General features: G+C 50.9%; 1 protein-coding gene across 1 annotated transcript in view; it reads left to right on the forward strand.

Annotated features, from left to right (window-relative positions):
• The first annotated feature begins 10,153 nt into the window (after positions 1–10,153).
• Positions 10,154–19,082, forward strand: part of ZAN (zonadhesin) — a 33,059-nt gene continuing 24,130 nt past the window's right edge. Inside the window, exons 1-13 of the mRNA XM_046667743.1 lie at positions 10,154–10,230; positions 11,774–11,934; positions 12,109–12,380; positions 12,574–12,661; positions 13,337–13,489; positions 15,606–15,703; positions 15,882–16,092; positions 16,429–16,520; positions 16,699–16,777; positions 16,887–17,033; positions 17,556–17,827; positions 18,135–18,219; positions 18,773–19,082. The exon at positions 18,773–19,082 is cut by the window's right edge and continues 368 nt beyond it. Coding sequence (XP_046523699.1) covers positions 10,154–10,230; positions 11,774–11,934; positions 12,109–12,380; positions 12,574–12,661; positions 13,337–13,489; positions 15,606–15,703; positions 15,882–16,092; positions 16,429–16,520; positions 16,699–16,777; positions 16,887–17,033; positions 17,556–17,827; positions 18,135–18,219; positions 18,773–19,082 — 2,045 coding nt within the window. The remainder of the gene's footprint in view (positions 10,231–11,773; positions 11,935–12,108; positions 12,381–12,573; positions 12,662–13,336; positions 13,490–15,605; positions 15,704–15,881; positions 16,093–16,428; positions 16,521–16,698; positions 16,778–16,886; positions 17,034–17,555; positions 17,828–18,134; positions 18,220–18,772) is intronic.

Genomic DNA, 19,082 nt, shown 5'->3' on the forward strand with positions numbered 1-19,082 from the left:
GAAGCAGGAGGAATTCAGAGTTGATCAGCTTAAATGCGGGGATAGCGCCGTGCTGGGGAGACCCCTAACTCATCTCGGTGCCCTGCGGAACTGTGATGCCAGGACAAGCTGGAGGGCAAATATCTCTTTCTGCCCCTACCAAGGAGGGGTAGGATGGACTGGAGAATTTGGGCGGCAAGCCATGAATTCTCCAGGTCTCATGGGGACTCCCATGACAGCAAGAGCCCACTGGACAATGAGGGTGGTGGGAGCCATGAAGGTGGGATGGGGGCTGGCCCCTGGCTCTCACGGGGTCCTAGTTTTTGTATTTTTCAATCTCATTGGCAAGAACTGAAACCACAACATGGCTGTTGGCGGTTCTGTTTTCCTGAGAGCACCCTACTTGCCTGGCTCTGCCCCATCCTGGCAGCAGGCAGCAGGCCTGGGAACCCAGAGGGGGAGGGGAGGGCCCTACGTGCTGCCTCGCATGGCCTGTCTGACCTCTTGACCCCACAGGGCCTGAGGCCGCAAGCTCTGCCCACACTGGTCAATAAGGTGGCTCCATTCAAGGCTGTCCCTCAGTAGGCAGCTGCCCACTGGCCCAGGACAAGTGTTTAGTGAGCCACAGCTGCCACTGAGGAAGTAGGAACCAGGCAGAAGGGCCCCTTTGGGGGCCGCTGGACCCTTATTATTTCCAGCCTCTTCTCTGTGGTCCCTTTGGGTAAAGCACATTCCCGGCATCAGCCTTTGCCACTGCAGTGCACAGACTCCCTCTAAATCCAGCTGACTCTTTCCTTGCCTGGGGACGGTCACCATTAATGCGCTATGCTGAATCCTGCAGAAGAGGCAGTAGACAGTGGGGCCGCAGGAGCCACCTTCCCAGACAGCTGATTCATTGCCCACTCGCTCTGGGCCCGATGCTACTCTGGGTGGTTCACTTCTGTGACCTCATTTTGTTCCTTACACAACCCTAGGAGAAAGTTACTGCCGTTACTCCCATTGCACAGATGAGGAAGTAAAGTAACTTGCCCAAGACCAAGATGACAGGAATCCCCATTCCCCCAGCACTCACCCCCTCCCTCTTCCACACAGTCCCCACCTGCTTCTGACCCGGGGGAAGGGGGACCCACAGCAAACTAACTCGACCTTCACTCCTGATCCCCACTTCTAATTTTACCCTTTATTCAGGCAACCGACTTCAAAATCCTTGCCAGAAATAACGCTGCAAAGTATTGCCCAAGAGAGACCTGTGCAGACAGCAAAAGGTGTCGCAAAACTGTATCGGGACCCCAATCCTGGCCATTATCCTCTTTGTGGGAATCAGTCTTTATGCTTCTATCACAAAACTCAGAGACGTCAGCCTGCGCCCCTGCACGTATGCAAAAGAGGGAGAACGGTTTGCAATCTGGCGCAGGAAAAATCATGGGCAGGTTGAGGGGTTGGAGGGTATTTGCCAATTCTGTGTGTCTGCGGGTGGGCGGGTAGGAGGGTGAAGCTGTGGTGGGAGGAGTCAGCGAAGGGGTGGATCCAAAGCAGAATTTTCACTCCGGCCAAACCGGCTCCTGGGCTACACTGCCCTCTTCAGGCTGTATTGGGAAATGTTAGCGAAGTCTACAAGCAATGGACTCCTTAGGGATTGCCTACATTTCAATAAAAATTTGTATTGTGGTTTCCACACATGGCGTCTAGTTCTTGCCCCACCGCTGTGAATCAGTAAGGGAAGAATTACTCTTCCTTGCTGGTGAAATTCAAGCTAAGAGACGTGTCCTGAAGGCCAAGGAATCCAGCTAATAAATGACAACTAGGACCTGAATTTAAGATTTAGGACTCACAACCCCCAAAACTTGTCCACCTCTTTTTCAGCCTGATTGGCTGTCTAGCCAGTTCCTGGCTCTTTTTTACCCCAGAATTTAGGGCCACTGATCTCATTCCTCGACTTCTCTTCAAACCGCTTACTGCTTTCAGTTAAAAAAAAATAGTGGAAACTGAACTACATATCGGACCTAGGCCAGGTGTGACGGGCGAGTATGTTAAGAACATTTAAAACATGATTCACTTATTCCAGATTTATGGGATGACTGCTGTGTGCCAGCCTTTGCATTAAGAGCTACAAAACATGAAATCGTCTGCGCCACTGTGCCACTCACCGCCCAGTGTCCTCTGAGAGTGGGCAGTCCCAAGGGGCAAAAAGATGGGAGCTCATTAATTTAGACATAGTCAGCTTGGTATGCGACTGAGTGCAGAGAGGCCCGCGATGGGAAGAACCTGGTGAGGATCAGAGTCCCTGGGAAGAGACACAGATCTGCAGGGAGGGCGTTCCCAGAGTTCAGGGGTTTTTAAATGCAGGCCGGGAGGGGGAAGTTTCTTCTGTACCATTATTATTATCACTAACAACACATTAAATCTCTGGCACCTACATGATCTTCTGTGATTCTTGCCACAAATCCGCAAAGCAGGACAATGAGTGTCTTCTCCATTCGTCAGATGGGAAACTATAACTGAGTTGTGCCAGGTGAGGGACCGAGCCAGCTCTTCTGACGTCCTGGCGGGAGAGGAGCCAGCGCAGCCCAGTTCTGAGTCAGCGGGTTACATAATTGTTCAATGGAGATGCCTTCTGTTTGTAGAGAGCTTTGCAATTTACAAGGTGCTTTCCAGAGCATTCTCTCATTGGCTCTCCTAACCTCATGAGGAAGGCAAAGACGGTAGAGGATCCCCATTTTGGCAGAGGAGGAAACCGAGGTCGAGAGAGTCCATGGGGCTTGCCCAGGTCACAAGCCACTGAGAGGAAGCATCAGGACCAGGAGCCAGGCGCTCTGACTCCCAGTCCCTCTTCCACCTGAATCACGGATCATTAGGGAGAGGAGAGAGTAGAGGGAGGAGACAGAGGGGAGGAAATGAGGCATTATGCTCATCCATCTCTCGCTACCAACTCCTTCCCATTCTGTCTCCTGTCGTGGGCTCCCACTTGCTCCCTAGATAGGCAGAAGGTGCCTACTGCCCCTCACCTTCAGTCTCTCGACTTTGGGTACTACTGGCCCGAATCCTCTCCCTAGGCTTGCGCAGCAGGCTGACCAAATGCACCTGCCTGATCCCAGCTCGCAGGCCACCTAAGATTTTCCTACACAGTCTAAAGGCCTCACCACAGAAGGCGATTGTTGCTGGAGTTGAGTCAGCCAAATGGGGCCTCTTACACATTGGAATCTAAGTTGAATGTTAACTATATTATTTCCAGTTGGCCAAAAGTAATTCCTCCAAAATTCCATCATAAAACTGTGACATTATGAAAGATTATTGGCAACAAACAGCAGTACGGTTTCTCAACTTATGTGAGATACACCCAAAGGTCTATAAACTTGATTTTTAAAATTGATTATTAAAAAAATTATAGGACCCACAAAACATTTCTGATTTTTAAAAAACCTTGGCTGTGCTAGCCTCTCTATCTTACAGATAAGGAAACTGAGGCCCAGAGGGGGAGAGCAAAGTGCCCAAGACACACAGTGAAGCCAAGACTGGCTCCAGTTCTCTGCAGTGATTCCCAGGTTTTTCCACAACTGAAGTCTCTCACATCTATTCCTGCAGCTGCCAGTCTTGCCAAGGGACAAACCCTCTGGGGCCTGCCGGTTCCTGATTCCCCAAAATGCAGATCCCAGTGGTTCCCTCCCACCACCATCCCTTCCTGTCCTGCCTTGAACACCAACCCCCACCTCCAGACAGGTTGGAAGCTCTGGCTGTCCAGCTCTGTGGCGCCAAAGGGAGGTCAGCAAAAGCAGCCCTCAGAGGCCTTATTGCCCAACCGGGAGGGGTCAATTGGCTTCTGAGGCTCTTCTCTGGGTTAACCATTTCCTGCCTCTGTCCTTCCATTGATCGTTCTTCTAACCTGGTGTGGAGGAAGGGTAGACCAGGGCTCGTGACCAGCAGCCTTCGTATCCCCAGTTTTGCTGTAAATGGACAGAGGATCGCTCTCCCAGGTTCTGACTCCTGCAGGGGCCCTACTGGTGCTTATTTGGGCAGGAGGAGTGCCCAGGACTGCGAAGGGGTTTGGGACCTCCCTCTCAATGCCTAGTGCATGACTGTGCCAGTCTCTTCCTTACAGCTCACGGGAAGGCCGGCCAGGCATCACTGTCACTTGTCAGGGGCAAAGGCCTGGTGCCCCAGGCACAGATTTGGTAGTATGGAGTGGGGGGGCTGCTGAAGTGAAGGCTTCTAGGAACACCTGGCTGTGGTGGGATACAGGAAAGCTGGACCCTGGATAGCTCAGCTCACTGCGGGGCCAGCCCTCCAGCCTAGATCTAGCTCTGTGCGCAATGGGAGTCAATAGGGCTCTTTAAAGCGGCAAAATCGTCCTTTTAGTGGCAATCTTATGTAGAATTGCCATTTATGAGACTGATGAAAGCAGAGCTGCTCTGGTGGTGGTGGGACCCCGCCCCCATTTGGATGCCCCCTAACAGCCCCCGAGGGGCACCTCGCAGAACTATGGGACTCAGCAGGACACAGGGTGGGGACTGTCAGCGTGGAGCTCTTATGCTGGGCAATTGTCATTTCTCTGGACCTTCGTATCCACAGATGGAAAAAGAGGCCGATAATTTTGCCATGAAGAGGACACGAGACTCAGTTAGGTTAGCCGCAAGAACTGCTGTTTCCGGCTCCTGGAAGCCCTCCATCCATTCATGTCCCTATTCCCCCTGCCTCCCTGTGAGCGTTCTTTGGCACCACCATCTGTCACTCTCTACAACCTCCTCTCCTGACTCCCGAGGTCTGACCAGCCCCTCTTTGATGTATCTCTGCCGGGGGCAGGCGGGGCGCTGCTGGGGCAGCTTTTTGAAAAGGCAAATGAGATCGTCACCCCCATTGCTTAAAAACTTTTGGTTCGTCCTCAAATCTATGGCATTCCAGGTCCTCCAAGACGCGGCCCCTGCTGCGGCCCCTGCCTCCTCCCAGTGTTACGTCTACTCACGCACACACCTAGCCATTCTCCAAGGCTCGTGCTCCCCGTAAGCTTGGAACATTCCCTCTTCACGGAATGTGCCTTCCCAACTTCTTTGCCTACTTACCATCTCTTTGTAGTTCAGAAAGCCCCTCAGGTGTCCTCTCTTGCAAAAAACCTTTCCTAACCAGCTCCCTTCCCTTCCTGTCGCCAGTGACCTGGGTCAGGGACTCCTTCCACACACTCCCTCCCAAAGCACTCGTCTGCCTGGCCACCTGTCTGTCTGCCCACAGAGGAATGCTGGTTGGAGTGAAGTCTTGAGCAATGCAAGTGTGGAGAAAGGTGGGAAGGGGTGGGGCAGAGAGAGCGGCGGTGTTACCAGACAGCTGGAGAGAGGGATGAGCTGGCCATGGGTGGGACTGGCATGGAGCTTGCCTGAGGGGGGTACCACTGTGCCTTCTCGCCACCAGGGCCTTCTCCACTGACCTCCTACTTCACAGATGAATCAAAGCTGCCCTCCCCACGCCCTCCCCTCACAGAGCGGGCTTGTCCCTCCTATTGTCTGTGTTCTAGACTCTTCTCACCCACCTCCTCAGGAGCCCCTTTCTCATCTCTTTGCTGTCAGACCCTTCCCATGAGCATTTACGCAGGCTCAAACTTCTCTTATCTTGAAAGGACCCTACTGTGCCCCCAATTTCTGCACCTACTCTCCAAGTCTCCATTGGGACCTCTTCTTCAACTTCCACCCCCTCCTCAAACCGTCCAGTCTGGCTTCCTCCCAACTAGGCCCCTCAAGCGGCTTTCACTAGGGTCTCTATAATGAACTAAATCTGTTCCACAGGAAGGCCTGGAAGCACGCTCACTGTGTGCAGAAATATGCAGACCACATGGAAATCCCAGCCACCCCTTCCCAGAGGGAACCACCGTGCACAGCTTGCTGGGGGTCCTTCTACTTCCATCCCTACACCTCGACCTAAATATATGTACATAGACACATACCTTTATTTGAGCATTCTACATAAATGGGACCATACTATAAATTATTTTTCTATGATTCACCTCTTTAATAATACAGCCAGGGGCTCTTTCCACTATCAGACTATACAGATCCACCACCATTCCTTTTTTCTTTAAGTCAGGAACAAACTTTAATAAACAGTATTACAACATTAAGTAATATTTTTTCAATTATTTTTTTAAATTGTGGTAAAATACACATAACATACTCAATATAATAAAGGCCATATACGACAAACCTACGGCCAACATCATACTCGATGGGGAAAAACTGAGCGCCATCCCTCCGAGAACAGGAACAAGACAAGGGTGCCCACTCTCTCCACTCTTATTCAACATAGTACTGGAGGTTTTGGCCAGAGCAATTAGGCAAGAGAAAGGAATAAAAGGAATCCAAACAGGGAGTGAAGAAGTGAAACTCTCACTGTTTGCAGATGACATGATCTTATATGTAGAAAATCCTGAAGAATACATCAGAAAACTATTAGAAATAATTAACAACTAGAGGAAAGATGTGGGGTACAAAACCAACTTAAAAAATCAGTTGTATTTCTCTACTCTAATAACGAACTTAGAGAAAGAGAACTCAAGAATACAATTCCATTTACAATCACAAAAAAAAAAAAAGAATAAAGTACCTAGGAATAAATTTAACTAAAGAGGCGAAGGACTTACACAATGAAAACTATACGACATCACTGAAAGAAATAGATAATGACATAAAGAGATGGAAGGAGATTACATGCACATGGATTGGAAGAATAAACATAGTTAAAATGTCCATTCTGCCGAAAGCAATCTACAGAGTCAATGCAATCCCAGTCAGAATCCCAATGACAAAGAATCCTAAAATTCATATGGGGTAACCAAAGACCCCGAATTGCTAAAGCAATACTGAGAAAAAAGAACAAAGCTGGAGGCATCGCAATCCCTGACTTCAAAATGTACTGCAAAGCTACAGTAATCAAAACAGCATGGTACTGGTACAAAGACAGGAACACAGCTCAATGGAACAGAACCGAAAGCCCAGAAATAAAACCGCATGTATATGGACAGCTAATCTTCAACAACGGAGCCAAGAACATACAATGGAGAAAGGCAGTCTCTTCAATAAACGGTGCTGGGAAAACTGGACAGCCACATGTAAAAGAATGAAAGTAGACCATTATCTCACGCCATGCACAAAAATACACTCAAAATGGATCAAACACTTGAAGATAAGACCTGAAACCATAAAACTCCTGGAAGATAATATAGATAGTACACTCTTTGACATTGAACTTAAAGGATCTTTTCAAATACCAGGTCTTCTCAGGCAAGGGAAACAAAAGAAAAAATAAACAAGTGGGAATACATCAGACTAAAGAGCTTCTGGAAGGCAAAGGAAACTAGGATCAAAACCAAAAGACAACACACCAACTGGGAGAAAATTTTTGCAAATCATGTATCCGATAAGGGGTTAATCTCCATAATATATAAGGAATTCACACAATTGAACAACAAAAAAACAGCCCGATCAAAAAACAGGCAGAGGATATGAACAGACATTTTTCCAAAAGAAGATATACAGATGGCCAATAGGCACATGAAAAGATGTTCAACATCGCTAATCATCAGGGAAATGCAAATCAAAACTATACTAAGATGCCACCTTACGCCTGTTAAAATGGCTATAATCACTAAGACTAAAAATAACAAATGTTGGAGAGGGTGTGGAGAGAAGGGAACCCTCACACACTGCTGGTGGGAATGCAAACTGGTGCAGCCACTATGGAAAACAGTATGAAGATTCCTCAAAAAACTAAAAATAGAACTACTCTATGACCCAGCTAACTCACTACTGGGCATCTACCCAAACAACTTGAAATCAACAACCCAAAGTAACACATGCACCCCATGTTCATTGCAGCACTATCCACAACAGCCAAGACATGGAAGCAACCCAAGTGCCCATCAACCGATGACTGGATAAAGAAGATGTGGCATATATATACAATGGAATACTACTCAGCCAGAAAAAAAGACAAAATTATCCCATTTGCAACAGCATGGAAAGACCTGGGGGGAATTATGCTTATCGAAATAAGCGAGACTGAGAAAGACAAACACCAGATGATTTCACTCGTATGTGGAATATAAACAAGCACACAGACAAAGAAAACAGTTCAGTGGTTACCAGGGGAAGTGGGGTGGGGGGGGGGGTGGGTACACCAGGTGAAGGGGAGCACCTATGTGGTGACAGACAAGAAATTATGTACAACTGAAATTTCACAATGATGTAAACTATTATGAACTCAAATTTTTTAAAAAAGGAAAAAATACACATAACATAAAATTTATCTTCTTAACTATTTTTAAGTGTACAGTTCAGTGGCATTAAGTACAACCATCCATCTCCAGAACTCTTCGTCTTCCCAAACTGAAACTCTGCCCACATCAAACACTAACTCTCCACCCCCTGTCCCCCAGCTTCGGGCACCCCCCATTCTAATTTCTGTCTCTATGAATGATGACTCTAGGTACCCCATGTAAGAGGAATCACACAGTATTTGTCCTTCTGTGTCAGGCTTATTTCACTTAGCATAATGTCCTCAATATTGTAGCATGTGTCAGAATTTCCTTCCTTTTGAAGACTGAATAATATTCCATTATATGTATAGACCGCATTTTGTTTATCCATTCATTAGTCTCTGGACGCTTGCGTGGCTGTCCCCTTTTGGCTATTGTGAATAATCCCACTATAAACATGGGTGTACAAGTATCTCTTGAAATCCCTGCTTTCAATTTTTTTTGAGGAAGATTGACCCTGAGCTACCATCTGTGCCCATCTTCCTCTATTTTATATGTGGGATGCTGCCACAGCATGGCTTGATAAGTGGTGTGTAGGTCCACGCCCAGGATCCAAACTGGTGAACCCCAGCTGCCAAGGCAGAGTGTGCGAACTTAACTGCTATGCCACCGGGCTGGGCCCCTGCTTTCAATTCTTTTGGGTATATACCCAGAAGAGGAATTGCTGGACCATATGGTAATTTCATTTTTAATTTTTTGAGGAACATCATTCTTTTTAATATCTGCATAATATTCTTTCGTATGAATAATATTCCTTAAATATGATCTAACGACCACATATCTACGGTTAAACATTTAGGTGATCTTGATTTTTTTCCCTATTGTAAACAATGCTGCAATGAACATCTTCAAGGCAAGTACATCTTTGTGCAAATACGCATGTATTTCTGTGGGAAGATTCCTAGAAAGGTCATGCTGGGTCAAAGACACGTACATTTGAAAGTTTAACAGTCATTGTCAAGTTACCTTCTAAGAAGTTTCCACCAACATACAGTCTTAGCATCCACATACGTCAGCGTGTCTACTGGCATCCTGGCCAACACTCCAGGCCATCAGTCCTTTAAATTGTCGTCAAGGTGACAGCTGTCGTTTTGATTAGCATTTTCCTCATTACCAGTGAAGCGGAACATCTTTTCCAATGTTTCCTGGGTGGTTTTATGTCTTTCTCTGTGACTTGTCTTTTTTGATTTTTCGCCAACAAGCATTTTCAGTTCTCACTGTCGTTGACCTTCCAGTCGCCTCTGCCACTGTTGCCAGCTATAGAATTTTAGGTTTGAAATGATTTTCTGTTGGAATTCTGCAGACAATGTTCCACAGCTGCTTAGAATCTACGGTTGCTGTTGAAAAGTTCGATGCCATGCTGATTCCTGATCTTCAGTAGGTGACCTCCCTTTTGCTGTCTAAGTGTTTAAGATCTTCTCTTCACCCCCGAGATTCTGAAATTTCATGACATGCCTTTCATGGGTCTCTTTGCACGCATCCTACTGGACCCCTTTTAATCAAGAGACATATATTTCCATTCTGGGAAATCTGGCGTTTTTTCTTAAGTAACCTCTTTTCCTTTGTTCTTTCTTTTTTGAACTCTTTTCATTGGGTGTTCGACTCTCTGGACCGATCCTCTAAGTCTCTTTCTCTTTTCTCTCTTTCTTTCCTTTGCGCTCTCTCTCATTTTATTTCTCTTGATTTCAGCTTACAACCCTTCCATTGGATTTTAAATTTCAGCCCCGGTAGTGTTCATTTCCCAGAGTGGTCTCATGTTCCCTGACTGTCTAGTTTTCATGGCATCCTCAGGAGGCAGCCAAGTGAGGAGGGCCCGGGGAGTGGCCTGGGCTTCTCACTTTGCTTTCCCCCTCTCCCCTGAGAGCTGCCTTGAGATCCCACATGGCTCCTCCAGTCTGGACTCTGGTGCTGCTGGTGGGGGCCGCCTGGGGCCAGGGCCACATGCCTCAGCCTGTCCGGTAAGCTGGGCTCAGGGTGCGACTGGGAGTGGCTCTGAGGAAGAGCGAGGGGCAAAGCTGGAGGAGGCAAGCAGGCTAACGATGAAGGGCGTGGCCCTGGGGAGGAAGGCAGGAGCCCGACGACGGGGTGGGAAAAAGATGATAAGCAGAAATAGGGGGAGCCCCACAGCCCTAGAGCCCAGAATGAAGTGTCGCGAGAGCTCAACAGGAGTGGGACAGAGATGAAATGTGAGGAGAGAGGGAGGAGGCGCAGAGCTGGGAAGACAGGTCCTAGGATGGCAGGGGAGCAGAGAGAGGTCAGGCCCTCAGAAAAGGGACAAAATCCAGGGCAGACCCAGCAGATAAGAGAGACTTCAAGTAGGAGGCAGCAAGAAGTGATGGACGGCTTGGTGTCCTGGAGCTCGTTTGGGGGGATTTGAACAAGTAGAACTTGAACAACTGAAACAAAGGGCTGTTTTACATGGCCCTCGCCACCTGGGGAAGGACAGACAGCTTCTCTGTGGATTCGTAAGGTGAAGAAGGGCGACCCCTGTGTTACTCATCTATACGCTCCGTTGCGTGCAGCTGGGACAACACCACCCCTGCCATCCATCTGGCAACCCATGTAGTCCCTGCTCTATGGGGACAACCCGGGCCGTAGCACAAGAAGACCTGAACCCAAAGGAAGGAGATCCCCCAGGTGTAAACCAGGTCCCCCTCACGTGAGACTCAACCACGCATGACATCTAGGGCACAGAGGAGTGGAGGGAACTGGTGGGGATGTGAGGAGCTTGGAGGCGACACACTTTTTAGGAGCTAGATGGGAACGTAAGGCGAGGAGGCTATGGGTGACCTATCTGAAAACCTTAAAGAAGACAAATCAATATAGATTCACTGCATACACACTGATACCACAATGGATACCAAAAAAGGGGGACAATCCTCCATAAACGACCATTCAGAAAGCTCACAATCACTGAGGCCTGTAATTCTTGACAATGACAAGTATTACATTTTTTCTTTCTCCAAATCAACCCCAAGGAAACAGAAGGTTCCAGACGGGAAGCCAGTTGCCCGCAGCTCTAGGGACGACTGTGAGTTTGATACCAGGACTGCTCAGACCTCTGTCCTTCCCTGGTGGGGGAGGGGCGGGGGGCCCTCAAGTACCCTGGGGGCCGGGCAACGACATAAACATGCAATAAATGTGTGAAGGGCAGCCCTGAGATGATCGAGGGCGGCGGAGGAGAGCACAAGGCCTGCCCAAACAGATTCACATTGAATGAACACAGTGTGTGCTGCCCAGACACAGCCTATCTGCCCAGCTGAATCCAGGCCCCTGGGAACTCAGTTTACATACGACCCCTGCCCTAGTCATTCTGCACCAGCACCTCCCCGCAACCCCCCCAATTTCTCCTAAGAGATGGCCTTTCTCGGATTCTTTCCCAAATAGCTGCTCTGGACCCTACATCTTGGTGGGCGCCTTCTCTAAGCTTAGCAATGCTGTTATGCCCCCTCTTCCCATCTGGCTCTGTGATGGCCCTCCCCCCCTCTCCTGGCCTCACAGTGGCCCTTTCTTCCCAGCCATTCTCACCCACTGTGATTTTGAGGATGACTCCAAACCCCTCTGTGACTGGAGCCAAGCATCCACAGATGATGGGGACTGGACTCCGGCCAGCGGGCCCTCCCTCAGTGGCACTGGACCTCCTGGGGGGTACCCCAATGGCGGTGAGGACGCTTAAGGTTTAGGGAGGCAGCTGGGAGGTGGGCACGGGCAGATCTGGGTGCAGGGAGCAGGGAGGCAGCTGGAAGTGGATGCTTCGGCTCTGAGAAGGGGGTGGGAGGGGCAGCCCTCAGAGGCAGCAGGGCCTTACTGTGCTGGGTGGGCTCTGCCTCCCGCAGAGGGCAAGTACCTGCACATGGACTCGGACACCTTCCACCAGGGCGAGGTGGCCCGCCTGCGCAGCCCCCGCATCTGGGAGCAAGGCCCCCTGTGCGTTCACTTCGCCTACCACATGTTTGGGCTGTCGTGGGGCGCCCAGCTCAGGCTGCTGCTGCTCACGGGCCCGAAGGGCAAGATCCCCAGACTGCTCTGGAAACACAGTAACACCCAGAGCCCTTCCTGGATGCCCACCGCCGTCACTGTGCCTAGGAGGTCCACCCTGCCCAGCCAGGTGAGGCCGAGGGCAGGGCCCAGGACCCCAGGGGGATTCTCTGTGCTGGGGGGCAAGGTGGGGGCGGACAGGCCCAAGAGGGGCTGGGACAAGGAGGGGGCGTGGGGGCTGGGCCATCTGAATTCAAGCAGGAAACTGGGAGCCTGAGGCAAAGGGGCTCACAGGGTGAGTGGTCGCTTCCTCCCTCCCACAGCTGATATTTGAAGGAAGGAGGGGCAGCACAGCTTACCTGGACATCGCTCTGGACGCCATCTCTGTCCATCGGGGCTTCTGCAATCCGAGTGAGCCTGTCCCTCCTCCTCTTTTTCCTGGCCCCAAAAATCTGCCCAGGATGGCAGGAGCAGCTCAGGGACCATGACTTGGTTTCTCCCAGGGTTGGGGTTCCTTGCTTCCCTCCACACCCTTGGACTCCCGAAGAGGCCACCCCTAAAGAGAGGTTCTCCTTTAACACAGAGTTGGGGTGATAGCCGTCCTAGAGTGACCAACCATCCCGGCTTGCCCTGGGCTGCCCCCATCTTAGCACTGAAAGTCCTGCATCTTGGGAAAACCCCCAGTCCTGGGCAAGCCTGGATGCTTGGTCACCCCGTTACCCCAGATCCATCCAGAATTAGCCCGCTAAGCTGACGTTAAAGATTCAAGGGGAGCAAATTTAAGTGAAGGAACATTCCAGAAGCTGGGTGCAAGGAATTAACACTTACTGAGCACAGGCGCTGTGGTAGATGCTCCCTGTACATGATCCAGCTTACAAGAGGCGGATATTCCCAGTTTACAGACGAGGAAACTGAGGCTTGGGCAGGTTACGTAGTCTGCGTCAGGAACACAGCCACTAGGGAGTGGAACCGGATCTGGCTTGAAAGACCTCCAGATTGGGACTCAGAATTCTGACTCTGGACTGAGATTTTCTGAGCTGTCCCCTCTTAGAAAGAGCTAAATCCTCCCTCCTTTTTCCCCCTCAGTCTGCATGATGCAAATGTGCGACTTCGACACTCCGAATGATCTCTGTGGCTGGAGCTGGATCCCGACGGCCTCTGGGGCCAAGTGGGTCCAGAAGCAGGGGTCGTCGGGGGTGCAGAACGTGGGGCCTGAGGAAGACTTCTCTAGCCCTGGCTGTGAGTAATGGCCACACTCCCATCGTCCTCTGACACTCTGGGCTTCTAGTGACCTCTGTGGGAGTTGATGATGTTTGCTGGAAGACCCGGTGGGAACTCCCTTGGACGGTCTCAGGTGAATCCCAGCAACCTCCAACCTCCACCAGCTCAAGCTCCCCGCCAGAAAGCAAACCCCAAGCACCCGGCCAGCTTCCCCCGCTGCCACCCCACAAGCCTACCTGGCTGACCCAACACAGCCTGTTCCTTGCCTCCTCTCCCTGGCACCGTTCATTCATTCATTCATTCACCTAACAAGTATTTATTGAGCACTGATGATGGGCCAGGTACCGTCCCAAGCAGCCGAGATACATCAGTTTACAAAACAGACAAGGTGGGGCGCAGGACGACAGGGAGACAACTCCTGAAACAACTGAGAAGTAAATTCTATAGTTATAAGGTGAGCAGTGCTATGGGAAAAATAAGTTGAACAAAGGAAGGGCCTTAGGCGTACAAGGGGAGGTGGGCTGGAGGTTTTAAATAACCTCAGGTGGTGGTCAGGATAGGTCTCATCTGGGTCACATTTGAGCCCAAACTTGAAGGAGGTGAGGGAGTGAGGCATGAAAATGTCAAGGGGAAGAACATTCTAAGCAGTGGGGTCAGCCATGCAAAGGCCCTGAGGTAGCAGTGGGCTAGGGGGAGGATGTTGAGGTACAACAAGGAGCCGTGTGCCTGGGATGGAGAGGATCAGCTCAGACGGCCACTAGGAGGGGCAGATTATGTGGAGCCTTGAAGGCCATGCTCAGGACTGTGGCTTTTATTCTAAGGGGATAGGGAGCCTTTGCAGGACTTGCAGCAGAGGAGTGACTTGATCTGACGGATGTTTACAACGATCACCTGGGTTTTTTGCATTGAGAAGCTACTGAATGGACCCGGCAAGAGCAGAGGCCGGGGGGCCATTTAGGAGGCTTCTGCAATAATCCAGGCGATTCTCTTTCTTCCTCTTCTATTTCATCCATGTCCATCTCTAGCTTCTTTTCCACCACCTCCCTATGCTCTCAGCTTGGCTTTTCTTCTTCTCTCTAGTGTTCACCCCTTCCTTCCTTCCCTCCTTCCATTCCTTCTCTCCCCCTGCCTCTCATTTTCCTCTCCTCCTTCCTTCCTCCCTGCTCTCTGGCTCCTTCTCTCTCCCTCACAGCAGCCACCTCCTCTCTCAATCTTCACACAACATGCATTTGCAGCCCTCACTGAGTGGGCGTCATGCCAAGCTTTGCAGGTCAAACAGAATCGTGCTCCCTAATTTCCTTCTGAGTTTCTACTTCTTCTCTCTTCTCTTTGCCTTTGCCTCTCTCCATTCCCCATCCTTTCCCTTCCTTCCACCTTTTCATTTTCATTTTCTTTTCTCTTCTCCATGTTCCCCTCCCCTACTCCACAGCCCTTTCTGTCCCCTCCAACTCCACGCTTTCCTTCCTCTGACTTTCTTGCTGCCTGAGGTTTGCCTTCCAGAAAGACCTTGAGAACCCCCCACCCTCCTTCATTCTAGGCCCCTGGAGAGCAGGGCCGGGCTGCCCATCTCTGTATCCCCGCATCTCTGCATCCCCGGGAGCCTTTAGCACATATCCCAGGCCCCGCAGTTTCAGTAAATGTGTTTTGTTTTGTTTTGAGTTCTTCTCTCTCTTCCTTTTTCCATCTTGCTCGCTTCCTTATATTTTTTCACCTTTCCTTTCGTCTCACTCCTTTTCCATTTCGCAGATGTCCCAGCACGCCACTCCTTGCGTTCTCTTTCACCGTTTACCACTTCCTTTCCTTTCCCTCCTCCTTCCCTGTTGCTTCCTCTCTTTTCTCTTCTCTCCCACTCCTGCCCATTTCCTCCTGTTCAGCCCCTCTCTCCCTTTCCCAAGCCCACTTTCCCGCCCCCGGGGAGCGCGCTCACCACGTGGACCCTCTGGGAGTCGGGCACGTGCACGCAGGCGCGCTGCCGGCGGCCCCTTCAATGTCCCCCCAGCTACCAGTTGCGTCACGGAGCGCGGTCCACGCTGATTGGCTGCCTCAGCTGGTGGCCGAGGTTGGGGGGGAAGATGCCCAGTCTTCAGTGTCAGACCGACCCTCTCTCACCAGTTTGTGAACCGCCTATGTCCAGTGGATCAAGGAAAGGAAGATGTGACTCTGGGGGACCTAAAAAGTCAGAACCCAAAGGACAAGGTTCTGGCCGCTGCTTCCGAGAGGACGCTGCGTTTCGTATGGCGGCACCCGCATCCTTACCCGGCCCTGCCAAGCACTTCTGGAAGGATCGAATGCTTCGGCCCGTCGTGAGACCGGTGGAGGCCCACCTCAGCGCCGGTTGATTCTAGGCAGCTGTTGGGGCTCCCTAGGGCCAGGCCCCCTCGCCTCGCAGGGTCCTCTCCCTGTACCATAGTCGCCCAGTTGCAGGCGCCGCTCCTTACTGGCCTTTTCCTTCGCAGGTGGCTTCTACATGCTCCTGGACCCCAAGGATGCAAAACCAAGGCAGAAATGTGTTCTCCTGAGTCCTCTGAGCCGGTCCTCTGGCTGTCTGACCCTGTCCTTCCACTACACCCTCTATGGCCAGTCTCCTGGCGCAGCCCTCATGGTCTATGCTTCCGTCCTGGGTAAGAGTGGAGAGGTTCCGGGGTTTACCCTGACCTGAGGCTCATCTTCAGGCTTGAGTTGACAGGGAAATATGGGGCATCCCTCAGAGTCTAGGAAAATCTGGGATACGTGCAAGATTATTCCACAGATGGGAATTGGGGAGCCAGGAGGGCACTGGGTTCTGGAAAAATAGGTAAAAGTGCAGACGAGTGAGAAAACACGATGTGCTTGAGTTTGCCGGGGTGGGGAGATCCACTCCAAGTATTCCCTTTGCTGCTCATCCTTCCGAGTATAGGTTTGAAGTCATTTTCCAGTCCCCTCAGTCTCACTTCTCTCTCGGATTCCTTCCATTGCAGGCAGCATCCGGAAACACACTCTCTTCTCAGGACAACCCAGACCCTACTGGCAGTCTGTTTCTGTCAGTTACACAGGCCAGGGACAGATTCAGGTACAGAGGAGCAAGAGATTAGGTTTCCTTGCATGTGGTAGGCACCCCCGATATTGAAATGGACTGAGGGTCTGGGCGCGGGAGGAGCTTGCCTGGGTCCCAGAGTAGAGTCAAATCAGACGAGGGTTGGGCATGTGGGCTGTTTTCTCACTCCTGGCCCCTCTCCCACTCTCTTCAGTTCGCCGTGGTGGGCGTCTTTGGCGTGGTCCCAGAGCCAGCTGTGGCAGTGGACGCAATCGTCATTGCTCCCTGTGGGGGTGAGAGCGAGGCCCCGGAAGTCTCAGATCTCTCAGAATCTGGGGTGGGATGGAGGAGGGATGGAGAGTACGGCCAAAATTTCTCAAATCTCCCATTTTGATCCCCTAGAGAGCTTTCCTGAGTGTGACTTTGAAGATGATGCCCGTCCCTTCTGTAACTGGGCCCAGGCATCAGGAAATGGCGGACACTGGGCCCGGGGAAGTAAAAATCAGTCCCTTCAGGGTCCAGGCCCCTTCGGAGCTTCCCTTAACGGCGGTGAGGAGATTGGGGACCCCTCAAGCCAATGAGTTACTGAATGTGCTCCCAGCTAGGGGACTGGCTGGTGTGATTGGTGGAATAAGATGTTGTAGGGGCTGAAGGTCAGCCAGCAGGTGTTTATTGGGAAGCTGCCATGGGGCCAGAGCTGTGGAGACGATAGAGGTAGAGTGAGTTGAGGGTTCTCAGGGCTGTGGGGTCACTGAAACCCCCAGAAAATCCAGGCATCTCACTCCATTGAGCTCGGGGCTTCAAAATCCACTATCTCATTGTCAGTCAAGACATTTAGTGGTACAGCTGACAAAGGATTCTGGGTTGCTGGTTTGTTTTTCCCTTTCTCTCTGATCCTTCCTTCTTAGTTAGAAAGCCAAAATGGGCAGGAAAAAAAAAAACAGTGCTACAATGAAGGGAGTTTTGGTGTTTTTGTCAAACCCCCATCTGGAAAGCAAGGTGTTGCTAAAGAAAGCAGCGCTAGACTTGTCCTGTAGGGACTTCTCATCTTGCCCCTTCCCTTTTGCCCAGAAAGTCACTATATCTACCTCCAGCCTGGCAAGTTCTCCCAGGCGGGCCAGTCTTTCCGACTGATGAGCCGGCCCTTCTGCGCCCCGGGTGCGATCTGTGTGGAGCTCTCCTACCACATGTATGGCTTCGGAGAGGGCGCCAAGCTCAGGCTCCTCTTGGAGAGTCCTGCGGGCAGTTCCCCAACTTCTCTCTGGCACTGCATGGGGTCTCAGAGCCCTGACTGGCTGAACACCTCCATCACCATCCCTTCAGGACGTCAACAGCCCATACAGGTGAGAGATGGAGAGAGTGGGCCCTGGAAGTGTCTGTAAGGGGCATGGTGAGTGGGACGTGATGCCTGGGATCTGGGAGCCCAACCATGAGAAGATAAGATGCTGGCAAGGGAGCAGAGCGGATGTGAACTTGGTGTTCCTGAGAAGGCTATCCAGCTCCTGAAAGGGGCAGTGTGGAGTTGGACTGTCGAGGCTAGAACAAAGTGGTGTTCTGGCAGAGGACAGACTCCATGCCCAGCAGAGTCACCGAGTTGCCAGGGATTCACCTTCATTTCTTTCTTCCCTCTCGCTCCCTCATTACCTTCAGCTGATACTTGAGGCCATCAAGGGTACCAACAGTGCCTTCGTCATGGCTGTGGGTTTCATCTTCATCAATCATGGGACATGTCAAGGTAAGACAAAACCCAAGGCCCCAGAAAGGGGGCCATGCTCTGGGATGACCAGCTCTTGGGCTTCTCTATATCTGCTGCTTAAAAAGCGAGTCCTCTCTGTGTGAGTTCCCTCACAGCTTTGTTTTCTATAGTCTGCCCACCTCTACCTTCCCGGCCCCATCAGGCTGCTCGCTTGAGTGAATGTGACTTTGATGCCATGAATTTCTGATGGTGGATCCAGAAGTTCTTACCTAGTGAATGGTGATCCTGATGGGAGGACCGATATCCTGTTCATTTTGTGCTTCCTGTACTCGGCACGATATCTGGCATACATTAGAAACAGTGTTTCTTGAGTGTTTGTTGAGTGAAGGTTGGGGTTGGGAGTAGAAGGAGAGGTGTGAATAAGTCACCCCTTTGAGCCCACCCACTTTAATTAGATGTGAGTGAAGAGAGTGGTGGTATGATTTTGACTAAACCCCAGGGATTTTTTTGTTTGCAGGACCTGCACCAACAGTGCTTCCTTCCAAATCTCCGGTTCCCCTGACTGGCCCTTCTGAAACCCCTGTCTTCACAGGAAAACATATGGCCACCACAGAAAAACCTACTGTCCCCAGTGAAATATCCACCATCCCCACAGAAAATCCCACCATCCCCACTAAAAAAGCAACTGTTCCCACAGAAAAGCCCACTATCCCCACTGAAAAAGCAACTGTTCCCACAGAAAAGCCCACCGTCGCCACAGAAAAGCCCACTGTCCCCACTGAAAAACCGACTGTTCCCACAGAAAAGCCCACCGTCCCCACAGAAAAGCCCACTGTTCCCACAGAAAAACCAACAGTCCCCACAGAAAAGCCCACCGTCCCCACAGAGAAGCCCACCGTCCC

Source organism: Equus quagga, chromosome 7 (genome assembly GCF_021613505.1).
Source record: "Equus quagga isolate Etosha38 chromosome 7, UCLA_HA_Equagga_1.0, whole genome shotgun sequence".
NCBI lineage: Eukaryota > Metazoa > Chordata > Mammalia > Perissodactyla > Equidae > Equus > Equus quagga.